The 15,089-nt window shown below is 33.3% G+C and overlaps 1 protein-coding gene across 6 annotated transcripts in view; it reads left to right on the top strand.

Annotated features, from left to right (window-relative positions):
- Positions 1–15,089, top strand: part of LOC138839469 (protocadherin-11 X-linked) — a 713,759-nt gene that overhangs the window by 393,480 nt on the left and 305,190 nt on the right. For 3 of the 6 annotated variants that reach the window (XM_070039045.1, XM_070039042.1, XM_070039040.1), the window contains one exon: positions 6,121–6,150. The exons of 2 other annotated variants lie outside the window; for them this stretch is intronic. In XM_070039045.1, coding sequence (XP_069895146.1) covers positions 6,121–6,150 — 30 coding nt within the window. Of the gene's footprint in view, positions 1–6,117; positions 6,151–15,089 lie in introns of all 6 variants that reach the window. One more of the 6 variants, XM_070039041.1, reaches the window with a different exon arrangement.

Genomic DNA, 15,089 nt, shown 5'->3' with positions numbered 1-15,089 from the left:
TTTTGAGCACAGAAGCTCAGAGGGACAGCACCCAGGCCCTGAGTTCAAGCCCAACAAACGACAAAAACAAAAAGGAAATAACCCAAACAAACAACAAAAAAGAAAAACAAAAAACCCAAAACTTACTATGTATCTTGCTGTATAAATAAATGAATAAGTAGACTAATTAATTTATTGAAGGATACATGGATGGATTGTAAATGATTTGTAACATAAAACTCATTCACGACAGTTGATTTCTCAGCTTTGCTACATTAGTTTTTTTTCTAATGACAGAAGCCAGAGACTGTTTAAAGCTGGTGTTTTCTTCATAATTTATATATAATATGTCTGTAACTAAGTGGAGAACTGAAACAAGTAAATTGGAAACATTCAGTGAGCTGTTTGTCATACATTATAGAAATTTAAACTAGCTGGGTACGGTGGATCACACATATAATGCTAGTTACTCAGGAACTTGAGTTATGAGAACCTTTTTTACAATTAAGCAGCAAAAAGCTGGAAATGAAGATATGTCTTAAGTTGTAATACATCAGCTATGAGCAAAACAATCAAGTGATGGGATAAGGCCCAGAGTTCAAACCCAGAATTGCATACATAAACACACACATTAAGAAATTTTTCAATCGTTAACATAAGAAGAATATTTGAAATGAAGTTGGAAAATCCATGGAAAATTAACTGAAAGTATGATTTAAGCATGGAATTGTTAGTGGGTTTGGACTAATCACACCGAACTAAGTAGTCAATAAAACTAAGTGACAATTCCAGAAGATGTTTTTAAACACTAAAGTGATGTGGGACCAGAATTTTGGCACTAGTGATCTGGTAATCCTGAAAGGTTCTAGGTCTTAACAAGCTAAGAAATATTGCCTTGAACTAAAATCTTCCACTTTTAAATAAAATAACTATAATCTAGGTTAAAGTCACTATCAGAATGTTGTATATTTTTAGTATTCATGTAGGAGATGAGACCCATTTGAGATTTGTGCTAAGGAACAAATTTTCATCTTTTTTAGAGTTTTGATAGTTTGCTATTTCTTTCAATTGGTGTTAATTATGCCCATAGCAGTGCTTGAACTCAAGGCCTTGCACACACTCAGATTTCTTTTTTTTTGGGGGGGGGTCCAGTCGTGGGGCCATAACTCTGGGCCTTGGCACTGTCCCTCAGCTCTTCAGCTCAAGGCTAGCGCTCTACCACTTGAGCCACAGTGCCACTTCCAGCTTTTTTCTTTTTGCGTATGTGGTGCTGAGGAATGGAACCCAGGGCCTCATGCATGCAAGGCAAGTACTCTACCACTGAAACACCTTCCCAGTCCTACACTCAGATTTCTTGCCCACAGCTGGAATTCTATCACTTGATTCATGTCTTCAATCTGATATTTTGCTGCTGATTTGGAAAGGGAGTCTCACAATCTTTTCTGCCTAGGCTGGCTTTACATTACAATCTTCCACTTCTCAGCCATCTTGAACATCTGAACTTACAGGCATGAGCCAATGGCAACTAATTTGATAGTTGGCTTTTTATTTTTTTATTTTTAATTACACACAGAGCTTACTATCCTTATCTATAATACAAAAACTAGAAAATCATAGAAATAAGCAATCTAATACTTATCATATTTTTAAATGCAGTATTCTTATAGTAAATTAGAAAGATCATTTGTATTTTGTTGTTCATTCTCATCACTTCTTCATGCTTTGCTGTTCATTTTGAAAATATCTATAAGCTTTAATAGACACAAGCAATATCTTCAGACTTTCACATTTCACAAGTGACATGCTAAAATGATGTGAAATTTAAACTGATAATGGAGCCAAGAAAATCCATTGTGATAGCAAACACACATAGGTAGCTTTATGTAAAATTAAAACTACAACATTGTTTCAACTGATATGTATTGAAAAGCAGATATGTCAGTCACACATTTTTTGTTACTACTGTCAGAGTAAAAAGAGTATTAGTTAGCAAAAAATAAAATGTCTGTGTAGAGAAAAAGGCACAGTTGGATTCTAACTTAAAACCAAGGCTCCTGGGATGAAGATGGGAGCTCCATATAGTCCATGATATTCTGCTCATATGTATTTTTGTTGTTTGGTTATTCTATCATCCATGTTGAAAAATGTATTGCTTCTTCCCTTTGATTTTATTCTGTTCTCATATTTTATCTATTCTTTAGATGATTTCCTTCAAAGACAGATTATTTATAAAAAATAAATTGTATGTGAACATTATAAAATCTATTGTCTTTGGCCAGCAACTACAAACTCACTTCAATGATCATTTCTTCTGCTAATTTGTTTGAAGTTTTTTTTAAAGTGATATATATTAGTTTGAATTATAATAAGCAATGATTCAATAACTATTTCATATCCCTTTTGCTGAAACAAAGAAATGTATTTTAAATATTTATTTTGTTTTACATTTTAAATGCCAAATGTTTATTATTTTTAACAAATTATAATTTAGTTCAGTTTTAGGTTTATAGAAAAATTTCAGTGATGATACAACTTAACTATATCATAATTCCCATTCCCATTACATATTTACATGGCCCTTTATAAAATGTATGTTTTAAATGATGTTCAATTTCAAATCAAAAAATAAGTAACTTTGTGGTCTTTTAAAGAATGAGTTTAACAACTTATTGATTGGTACCTTAGTACCATGGAATAGTTCACTAAGCTTGTATAGTAGAAGAGTCATATTATATAACTTCATTATAATAACTAATCTAAGTTTGAATGGATAGATAGGCATATAGATAGATAAAGTGATTCATATATTTGTTCATGAATAATCTTTGTTTACATTGTTAATATGTTAAGAGTAAATTACAATATTGATGAGAATGTAGACCCACTATTACAATCAAATATTATTGGAAGGAATGTGAACGGTGTAATTGCTTTGGAGAATATTCAGGAAGTTCTTCAATCACTTAATCAAAGAATTATTATATTATGTAGCCATTTCACTTCTAAGTATATATTCACAATAAATAAAAATATATTTCCATATAAATCTTACACACTAGGGGCTGGGAAGGTGGCTCATTGTTAGAGTGCTTGCCTTGCATGCATGAGGCCCTGGGTTCAGTTCTTCAGCATCATGTAAGTAGAAAAAAAAGCCAGAAGTGGTGCTGTGTTTCAAGTGGTAGAGCACTAGCCTTGAGCTGAAGAGCTGAGGGATAGCACCCAGGCCCAGAGTTCAGGCCCCAAGACAAACAAACAAACAAACAAAAAAAACTTACACATTAATGCTCAATGAAGCTTATACATCACAGTCAAAATACAAGGAAAGACCAAATGACTATCAATAAAAGTCTAAAGAAAATGTATGAAACCTTACAAATGGATTTTTTGACAATGAAAAAATACTAAACTACTGAAACATGTTACTACATTATGAAGGAACCTTAAAAATCATTGTACTAAGTGAAAGAATAGAGTATCCCAGACCAAATAGTATATGATTTCATTAACATATCCAGAACAGGGTAATGTATGACAAATAGAATATAGATTAGTCCTTATTTAAACCTATGTAGGGAAATAAAATCATGGGGTGGAGATTATTAAAGAAAATGAAGATTTATTTAGAGTGATGAACATATTTTACAATTGACTATAATGAAATATTAAAAGCAGCAGCAACATATACTTAAACTACTGAGTTAACACTTCAAGTGAGTTGTGTATATGTTCTCTTGTACTTTGTTTAATTAAGTAATTAATTATTGATGGAATGTAGGCCTCATTCATATTATGAAAACACTCTGTCGGTACAGGTAGCTTACAGAAATAAAAATATAAAATTTTGTTCTCAAAATGTTTTCCTAAACATTAAATCATTAACTTTTTAATAGTTCACTAAAGGTAGGCAAGATCAACACTTATCTGAATTCACTTCGCTAAATCTCTAAATGATTTTGAATTTCTCACTGATAATCATTAAACATCTAAATAAAACTTACTCCCTTGTTAAAAGTAACTTTTAGTAAAACTAACAATTCACCACAATTCTACTTAATAGAAAATTAAATCTTAGGGCTGGGAAGGTGGCTCAGTGGTAGAGCGCTTGCCTTGCATGCCTGAGGCCCTGGATTCGATTCCTCAGCACCACATAAGCTAAAAGAAAAAAGCCAGAAGTGGCGCTGTGGCTCAAGTGGCATAGCACTAGCCTTGAGCTTAAGAGCTGAGGGACATCGCCCAGGCCCAGAGTTCAGGCCCTAGGACCCGACCCCCCCCAAAAAAAGAAAGAAAATTAAATATTAATGTTATTTTTAAATATGATTAAACGTTGATGATGTTTTTGTAATTTTCTTACAAAAATTTAGAAATTTTAAGGTTACTCAAGCATTATTTTTATAATAACAAGAGATATGAACACTGATAATTTAAACACAGAATCCCAAGATGCTGTCTTAGAATAAATTATTGTGGCATACCTATACTGACTAATTTATTTTTAACACTGAGTGCCTGATGGTTGAATTTGATCAGTGCAGAAAAATAGGCAGTATGAATATCTTAAATGTACATCTAATTGAAAGTTGAACTATAAAGTATCTGTGTCCAGATACTTTCTCACTTCCACTTTTAGAAACATGAATTTTATTTAAATGGCAGAATATTGTACCTTTTTGTTCTAGTAATGTCTCGTTAAATATGTAGGGTCAAGGGGAAAAGGGGAGAAGAGAAGAAAATTCAAAAACCCAATGTGTACCTTAAAAATTAAGAACAGTGAAGGAAGGGTAAATAGTGGGGGGATGGGTGAGAATAATTGAATAATTGACATTAATAAGGTATTTTGTATTCATGAACGGATTTGTTCAATGTCAGCTCCTTTGTACAACTACTTAAAGATAATTACATGAAAAAAAATACAGCAATGTTTACTTCTTAGGTTAGTAATAATATTAATCTTTATTTCAGAATAAACTCCATGCCGATTACGATTATCAGTGATTTATTTTACTTTAGAAGGCTCACTAAGGAATTTTTGTTTTACTGTAGGAAAAAGAAACAAAACAAGGAAATGTGACAAAAATTAAGGAGAAAGGTCTTTAGTGAGCATCACTGTTCACAGATAAATATATGTCCCACTTATATAATATTTTATTGCTCTACAGAAAAGAATGTCTCTAAATATAAATGCAATAAATATTTCTTGAGACTTATAAATTAGCCTCTCTCTCTCTCTCTCTCTCTCTCTCTCTCTCTCTCTCTCTCTCTCTCTCTCTCTCTCTCTCTCTCTCTCTCTCTCTCTCTCTCTCTCTCTCTCTCTCTCTCTCTCTCTCTCTCTCTCTCTTTTATTTTGCCCATTGTGGGGCCTGAACTCTGGGCCTGGACGCTGCCCCTCAGCTCTTCAGCTCAAGGCTAGTGCTCTACCATTTGAGCCACAGGACCACTTCTGGCTTTTTCTGCTTATGTGGTGCTGAGGAATCGAACCCAGGGCCTCATGCATGCAAAGCAAGCACTCTACCACTGAGCCACCTTCCCAGCCCCTTGCCTGTCTCTTGAGGGTTGGGGGGGTGGAGTCTTCAACAAAAGAAACAAATAACTTTATGATATCAGACAAAAGATATCTGAACACAGTCAAATTAAGATTCCCCAAAGACATGCCAAAATTATAGATTTACTCTTCAGATTATACTCTAATGCTCTATAGAGATTCCTATAGCATTTCTTATTTTATAAACTTTCAGCCTTCCTCGTTGTTGATGATATAACTAAAAAGGTGTTCATGCTCAAAATTAAAGTACATTCATTTAAACACAAATGGAAATTAAATGATATGACAGTACCTCATTGAGAATACCATTTCTTGGCTAATGACTATGCAAGCTAAGGGTTTAACTTAATTATGCCAATCAAAACTTTTTTAAACTTTATGCTGTTGAATGAAATTTGAAATTGTGTTATATTTTATTAATGAAATATTTGCAGCATGTAAGAAATGAAAGTAGTTACAACAGAAAAAAACCTATGTACCAGTACACTGGGAATATTGACATGCTTTAAAAAAATGGATTTACCAAACTGGAGCTGATTTCTGTTTTTGTTTTTGTTTTGTTTTTCCTTTTCCTCCCTTGCCTCCATTTTATCCTAAAGCAGCAGAAATCTGAGGGGAAAAAAGCAGGAAAGGTAAGATTGTAAATTTCAAAAAGAATTGATTTCAATATATGTTGCACAATTTTTTTTAATTCCAGAATTCAGTAGTTACATCATGAAGTTAAAACTGTATTTAAGATGACATATATTATAATTTTGTCATAAAATAAATTTGAGCTGAGCAGTCTCCACATTTTGTGTCACATAATCCTGAAAGCAACTTTCAAATTTTATTTTATTTGTCACTAATCTTTTCTTTTCCCATTGTGCCAAAAAACATACTATTGACAGTATCATCTTGTGATTAGTCTGTTAAAAGTTATCTATGGTAATTTTAGCAATAAACAGGAACAATTTTGGTGTCATTTCACATTTTAGTAGTTACAGCAAAAACTTAGTGAATTTGCCATAAAGATGTTTGGTAGGATCATAGGAAAAGTAAAAGTAAACTAAGGTACAATAAGCAAAATGATATTCTTCAAAAAATGAGTTTTTAGTCTGTCATTTTTCAATGTGAAAACTTAAGTTCTTAAATATATAGAAAATGTTACTTTTCTAATGCTAGAAATAAACCATTTTGCACATATTATTATTAAACTCGAATAAATCAGACTACCATTACAATTAAGCCGTTTTCATTGTCACGGTTTTTTTTTAGGCCTAGTATTTACATCTTGGTTTCCTCTTCAGAGTTTGAATTGGAAAGAAATGTGTTTCCCTTCAAATGATGACTCAGATTTTGGAAATTAACTTCAGTAAGCTTAAAAAATGCATATTGGCTTCAAAATGTTGCTGTTGATGATAGTTTAAATGCATAAAAATTTCAATATGAATTATCTCAATCTTGTATGAAGAGCCATATTTGTTAGTTGATAAAGAACTTTCCAGAGGGAGTATACAGTATGCCAGAAAGTAACATGTTATTTGTTTTGTATGTTTTTAAAAAGTGTGAAAACTATCTGAAAATGGAGAATGAGATTAGTGATAAAATGCTTTTACATTAATGTTTGAGCTATAAGCTAAACTAACAGCATCGAGGTTTTAAATCAATATACTTTCCTGAATGTTTTCAAATGCCTCTCCAAACTGTTTTCAGAAACATTCTGACTTTGTAATGGTGGATATTTTTAAAGTTAATACTTTTAAGAAGGCAGAAGTTCAAAGAAGAATTTTCCAATTAATAGAAAGAAAGCGAGGATAATAAATGTCACTGTAGCTATTGTGCACAGAGCATAATATATAAATATATGGAGGGAGTTAAAGTTTCAAATGTTTTTAACAATCTACCAATGGAAGTGGACTATTCATTCATTATGTAAGTGTTGGACTTTTTTTGGGGGGGGGTCCGGTCTTGGGGTCTGAACTCTGGGCCTGGGCGCTGTCCCTCAGCTCTTCAGCTCAAGGCTAGCGCTTTACTACTTGAGCCACAGCGCCACTCCCGGCTTTTTTCTTTTTGCTTATGTGGTGCTGAGGAATCCAACCGATGGCCTCAGGCATACAAGGCAAGCGCTCTACCACTGAGCCACCTTCCCAGCCCAGTGTTGGACTTTTGAAGAGTAGAAATATTAAATTTCTTCTAGTGTATTGACTAAATAAGACAATGCAGTATTTGTTTTTTCTTTTGAGGGTAAGATATTATAATGATGGCTCAGGCCTATTATCCCAGTGCTTGGGAGGAAAATTGTGAGTTCAAACTCAGTGGGGATGTACATAGGGATATTTTCCCCCCAAAATAGCACCAGGAAAGTTTATATAACATCTATCACAATAAGTTTAGCTTATAACATCCTGATACTTCAATATAGAACACTTAAAATTCAGATTATAAAATTACAGTATAATCATAATGTATGGGCACATAGACAAATGGCATTCACCAGGAAGGAATTTGTCAAGTAAATCTGGAACTTATGCCAGGCAACGGTGGCTCACGCCTGTCATCCTAGCTACTAAGGAGGCTGAGATCTGAGGATCATGGTTCAAAGCCATCCCAGGAAGGAAAGTCCCTGAGACTCTTATGTAAACAAACAAACAAAACCTCAGAAAACCAGAAGTCGCACTGCAAGTGGTAGAGCTCCGGCCTTTAGCTGAATGGCTGAGGGACAGCACCCAGGTCTGCCCACGCCTACCCAGGCCCAGAGTTCAAGCCCCAAGACCACAAAAAAAGTGGTGGCGCCTGGGAAGATGGCTTAGTGGTAGAGTGCTTACCTCCCATGCATGCTCGCATGCATGAGGCCCTGGGTTCAATTCCTCAGCACCACATAAGCAGAAAAAAGCCTGAAGTGGCTCTGTGGCTCAAGTGGTATAGAGGGCTTGCGTTGAGCTGAAGAGCTGAGGGACAGCGCCAAGGCCCAGAGTTCAAGTCCCACGACCAGAAAAACAAAAAAAGCAAACATACAAAAAAATAATAAAACCACAAAAAACTGGAACTTAGATATGGAAAACCTTTATTTGTAAGACTATTATAAAAGGATGGAAGTTCTTTTCTTTTTGTCAGTTGTGGGGCTTGAATTCTGGGCTTGGGTGCTATCCCTACGCTCTTTAGCTCAAGACAAGCACTCTACCGCTTGAGCCACAGCGCCATTTCCGGTTTTCTAGTGGTTAATTGGAGATAAGAGTCTCATGGACTTTCCTGCACGGGCTGGCTTTGAATCTTGATCCTCAGATCTCACCCTCCTCAGTAGCTAGGATTACAGGCATGAGCCACTGGTGCCTGGCTTGAAAGTTCTAATCTAAGAAATGTACAAGACATTAGCTTTTAATGAAGAAAGACTGCATTTTTTGTTGTTTCTTTTTTTTGGTTGGTCGTGGGGCTTGAAAGCTGGGCTTGGGCATTGTCCTTGAACTCTTCAGCTCAAGGCAAGCACTCTACCAGTTGAGGCACAGTGTCACTTCTGGTTTTCTACGGGTTTATTGGAGATAAGAGTCTCACGGACTTTCCTGCCTGGGCTCGCATTGAACTTCAATCCTCAGATCTCAGCCTCCTGAGTAGCTAGGATTACAGGCGTGAGCCACCGGCACCCGGCTAGACTTTGCATTTTAATAAGGTTAGGAGGGCAAAGGGAGTTGAATACAGTCTTTGCTAGACTTCTAGACAAGCAAGACAAAGGCTCATTTGGGTCCAGCATAAGAAGTGTATTGCTCTAGATAACTGTTTCCCAGGAGAAGCAGATGAAATAGACACATTCCACTATCTAGTACTTGTTAAAGCATGGGTTCAAGGCAAGTATAGGGGTCAGTATGGCAGAAAATAAATCTTATTAAAAATTGATAAAAACAAAACATTTTAAAATGAACAATTATTAACATCTGGCCAATATTTTTCTTCTCAATTTCTATAACAAATTAAGCATAATAAAAATAACCTACTAATTCAATTCCAAGCACGCTTATTGGAATATATATATATATATATATATATATATATATATATATATATATATCTGTTTAGTTAAATGTAGTCTACATATACATACACAGGAGTATTCTTATATAAAAATTAATCTTCATAATATACATAAAAACTCCTTTACAGGAGAGAAAAAAGTAGTACAGGAAGCATAAGCATTTAGATTGTGCTATGGGATCACAAGTAGAACAAAATCTGAACTCAAGTACTTTGACTATAGAATTTGTTTTTTAAAAAAAATGATAAATCTTGAATTAGTAAAGATAAATATTTTTATTTTATTCATTTTTAATACCTTTAAGTACTAGTACAAAATTGTTAACATTCAGCGTGTCAGATTATGAGTAAAATGCTTCTTGAACATTGTCATCCCTTTCATCCTTTTCCCCATCCCTCCAACGCCCAACCATTCCCTCAATTTTCTAGTTTCATAGGATATGCACTGAATATTAAAACTGCATTCTTCACCTTACTTCCTCTCTTCTGTATTCTCAAAATAACTGATATCTTATTTTAGTATCATTTAACAGAGATAATATATTACAGGGTGCTGAAGATCTTTCTGGAAAAAAAATTTAAAATATTTCTTTCAACTATCATAATACAAATTCACCATCAAGTCATTTGTTTACTAGTATATTATACATATTCTGTAAACTGCTTGATATTATATAGGTAGCATATACCTTAGAAATTAAGTCTGTCTTTGATGACCTTAAATTTGCTTCACTGCATTTATATATACCCTTTGAAGGGTGTTTTTGAAATTCAAAAATCTATAAACCTTAAGTATATTAAGTGTCAGAATAGTCATTAACTTGGGATTTATTGCAAACATTTCCATAAAAAGTCAAATTAATCTATTGAACCTCTGAACCTAACCTATTTAGTTTTTTAATGAATTATGAAATATGGCTTTTATGTTGTTTAATTCAGGTCTTACATTTGTAGAAATGAAAGGCAATAAATTCTCTAAGCTAATAATGTAATATATACGTGAATGGTTTATTATCTTTTAGATCCTGAAAACATCTAAGGACAGGAGAATTTCTCAATGACTTCCCTGTGTTTAAATTTAAATTACTTCAGAGACCTCACTAAACAGAACTTATTTTTACACTCCTAAGTCAAATGTTTGAGTTAGAATAGAAACATTTTCTACTCAGTCTTCTGATATTATATTTCACAGAAAATCTATTAGCATTCAAACAACATATTAAAAGCAAAGGCCAAACTCTACATTGCAGTCATTCTTTAAATGATTGATATTCATCCTGCTACTATCTAATTAAAAGGAAAACACATTTCAAAACACAGCCACCTGTGTCTGAGTAAATAATATACCCACTATTTATTTTCAACAAAAAGAAAAGCACCTTTTTGAACCCAGGTAAAACATTAATGCAATTCTTTATAAAAACAGAATTTGGTTTGCATACTTCATCTATGTGCTTTCTATCAGTTAGCAGTCACCAGAATGAAAAGTTTTTGTGTAGACAATTTTCTTCAAGTTCCCATCCTTGTTTGGCTAAGTTTAAGTCTAAATTGCCCTCAGGGTTTGCATAAATGGCCAGGCCTGGTAAGGAGTATCTTCACCCAAGTGCTAAACTGGAGATGGCAGAAACAGGACTGATTGAGATTCTCAAAGGAGTATGTTTCTGATTACTTATATCTGCCTGAGGTGAATTTACAAAGTAGCTTCTTTTTGAATAACATAATAGATAAAAGAAAGAAGCTATAGTCCTAATGTAAGTAAAAACTATTCCTTCCAAACTCTTAACTTGTGTGGAGTCATTTGTTCCACGGTTATATGAAGATAAGAAATCTGGGCAATGATAATGTTACAGCAAACAAGTTTTATCATAATCATTTTGCTGGTTTCTCCAAGATAATTTTTCATTTCCTTCTTTGTTCAGCAATCCAGATATATCTGGAAAAATAATTTTTTAAAACGTTCCTAAAATCATAATTTAGGATTTTGAATATGGACTGGCATATTGAAATGTTTTTGAAAGGATATCTCAAAATGAAACAAATTCTAATCATATGCTTAATGAATTATTTTCATATGTAACTTTTTGGAGCATTATTATCCTCCCAATATTTGAAGTCAAATTCATAATTTCTGAAGCAATTGTGAATGTCATTTCCCTCATTTATATTTACTAGTTTTCTTTAATAAAAATTAAATTCAGTGTTACTAGTGCTATGAAAAAATTAAATCACACTAAGGGCTCTAAGCATTACAACCTAAGGAAGCCCATTTAATTTCATTTCATATATGATATATACCATACGGATATGCTCTACTAGGTTCATGAACATTGTTTTGCAGGTATATTGTGAGGCTTTTAACACACGCTTAGACTTTGACTGTATTTAACTCAATGCATAATTCGGTTAAAAATTTGGCAAGTGGCACAAAGTAGCAGACAATTTGAAGAAAACATGGATCCTATGCTATTTACTTTTTATGCTTATTCACGATTCATGCAAGATTGATGGTTGTTGCACTTGGTAGTTAGTGTTACAATTGTGAATATGGTTATCATAATGGATAAAGATCCATTTGTATTACATACTCACTTTCTGTTTCATTGATTCTGTAGTCCTTACATGTATGTATGTGTCTTCCTTGGAACCAATTTTCATTTACTTTTAAGGGTTTCATGATTTGAATCAGAGTTCTCCCATTTTATAGACACAAATTTGTTACCTAACATATATTACACTGTCTGATTAACTTGAGCTTTCCTTTTTGTAGGTACCCGAATTACTATTTGCCTCCATTATCAATTACTTTATGAAATTGTTTATTGGTTATAGCTATATCCCTATATCATTGTTATCATTCTTGTCTTCTTACATTGTTTACATACAATGACCAATTCAATGTGCAAACTATCCTGACATACTGTCTATTCACATTCCATTGAGTACTGTTTTGGAGAAAACCCCCACAGAACTTTACTGAAGAGTTAGCTGACTGGACATCAGTGGTATTAATTTTCCATTAAGTTCTAGGTATTATTCCAAAGTCATTATAATATCCTCTCATTAACTTTTTATACTATGACCTGAAAACTGCACAAATAATTTTCAATTATTAATATATTCTTTTTATATTTATAGTACTCAAATTTCAGATTATTACTTTAAATACTACTGTCCTAAAATAGAAGTCATTTTTCTAAGCACAAATGCTTCTGAGTTCCTTAGTTGTTTTTCATTTCCTTCAATCTTTAAGTATTTAACCTTTTAGTCCCTTTCACTATTCCATAGCTTCCTTTCCTTTAACATATGTGGATATCATTTGTCAAGAAAAACTGAATATATTATGAATATCCCTCCTCCCTTGACTAGATACATCTCCTCACCACATATTCCTTACTATAATTTATATTTTTTTTCTTTTAACTAAAACTGAATCTTTAAACTGTTTTTATAAGATTTAGTTCTTATTATTACTTTCAGAACTTTCTGTACATTTAATATTTTTAATTGTAAGTGCATGCTTGATCTTTTCAGGAGTGTACCTTCCATAAAGTTTTCTGTGAATAGTATTTACATTGTGTTTTGTAAGTATATATTTATTTTTCTATTTCCTTAATTCCCAGAAGAATATAATTTTTCACATTTTTGTAAAATGGTGTCTTGATTTATTTTTAGTTTCCAAATTTTGAGACAAGTTGAGCAGAACTACCTCAACTAAAAGGACACTGACTTCTATTTTTCCCAATGAATGTTTTTAGTACTCTACCAACATAATAGCAAATGTGTATTACATAGGAATTGAAAACTGTTCCTTTCAGGGTCCAATAGTTTCATATGGTACATATATATTCTATATCTGTATAATGAATGATGGAGTTGTCCTAAGCTGTATTTCCCTCAGTTTTCACTCTGTTTTGGAATGTATAAAATTATCCTGATACTGTGTATACTTTTTCAGGTAGTTACTACAAGTTCTCAATTGGATGAATTGTTCAGTTTAACTTGTTTCTTTCAAAATTCTACATTGATCTATAGGAAAGAGTGGTTTGGACTACATGATCACATCACATCTATGTTCCCAACCTTCACTAAAATCTCTAAACCTTACACTATAATGTTCTAATCCTACACATCTACCATTGTCTCAATTTGCAGTCTCAAATAAAATATCTGTGAGAAACATGTTTTCACTCTGTGTGTGGGATAGTACAGATGATATATAGAAATAAAATCATCTACATTCATCTTAACTCTTTGCCTTATTCTGAATGTACAAGAAACAATAAGCATGGGACCTTATGTAAAAAAGCTTTGAAACTCCATTTTTTTCAATGCCATAGAAAAGAAGAAAACATTGAAAAGTTTATTTGCATAATAGTTTAATATGCATTAAATGCACTATTCCAAGGTCCTCAGCTTTACAATAGTGCTAAGTGTAGGTACAAATTCAGCAAATTGGCTAGTGTTTCATTCCTATTTATTTCCTAGCCATTGTTGGAATTCATTGCTTCTCTTCAACTAATGCCAACCAAGCCTGAATCAATATATAGTGTAGAAGCTTTATCTAGTGATGTATATAACTAACTCAACAACTGTTTCACTGAAATTTATTTTCCAATCTATATATCTTTGATTAGAATTCATGTGTCCAACCTCAACAAAATCATTAAAACAATCATAATTCTATTCTAAACTTTAAACTGATTACAGAAATGTCAAGCACTCATTGCCCAGAGCACATAGAAGCATCTGCTATGGTATTGATTGTAGCAAGAAAGTTTATTGTGTAGTCAACCATCGAGGAGGTTATAACCCCCAAAGAAGCACAGATGTGCCTTCCTGTCAGTTAGTAAGAAGGGAGAATGGATAAGTTGCTTGTTGATTGCATGGTAAGATATTTAAGATTCTGTGAAAAGATATAAACAATTTTTCATACCTCTTAACAGTTTTTATGCTTCTATTTGGGATATTATGAGGTAAGCAGAAGTTTTTGTTTTGTGATATCAAAAGGTCATTAGAAAGGATGAGTTTTCCTGTACGTGTACTTTCTTGAAAAGTTGACTCCAAAGCAAAGTATAATAAATTATCCAGCCGGGCGCTGGTGGCTCACGCCTGTAATCCTAGCTACTCAGGAGGCTGAGATCTGAGGATCGTGGTTCAAAGCCAGCCCGGGCAGGAGAAACCGTGAGACTCCTATCTCCAATAAACCACCAGAAAACCGGAAGTGGCGCTGTAGCTCAAGTGGTAGAGAGCTCGCCTTGAGCTGAAGAGCTGAGGGACAGCGCCCAGGCCCAGAGTTCAAGCCCCACGACCGACAAAAAAAAATAAATAAATAAATTATCCAGGCTATTTCTGAATGATAACTTGAGATTTTTACTTAAGGAATTTATATTCAAATGTGTTCAGAAATTAGTCAGGTTTAGAAATGATTATTTCAATGTCCTAACTTCTAAAACTAAGTATGTATTTGAAATATAACATTTGCTAATTTTGGAAGATAAATCATTTTGATCTCACTTCCTTAATTCCTGCCTGTATTAAAGCTTTCTTGGAGTCAGGCACTATTGGC

Source organism: Dipodomys merriami, unplaced genomic scaffold (assembly GCF_024711535.1).
Source record: "Dipodomys merriami isolate MVZ:Mamm:240054 unplaced genomic scaffold, mDipMer1.0.p SCAF_3, whole genome shotgun sequence".
In the NCBI taxonomy this organism is placed as follows: domain Eukaryota; kingdom Metazoa; phylum Chordata; class Mammalia; order Rodentia; family Heteromyidae; genus Dipodomys; species Dipodomys merriami.
The sequence above is the reverse complement of the archived record's forward strand: the minus strand, read 5'-3'. Positions and strand labels throughout refer to the sequence as shown.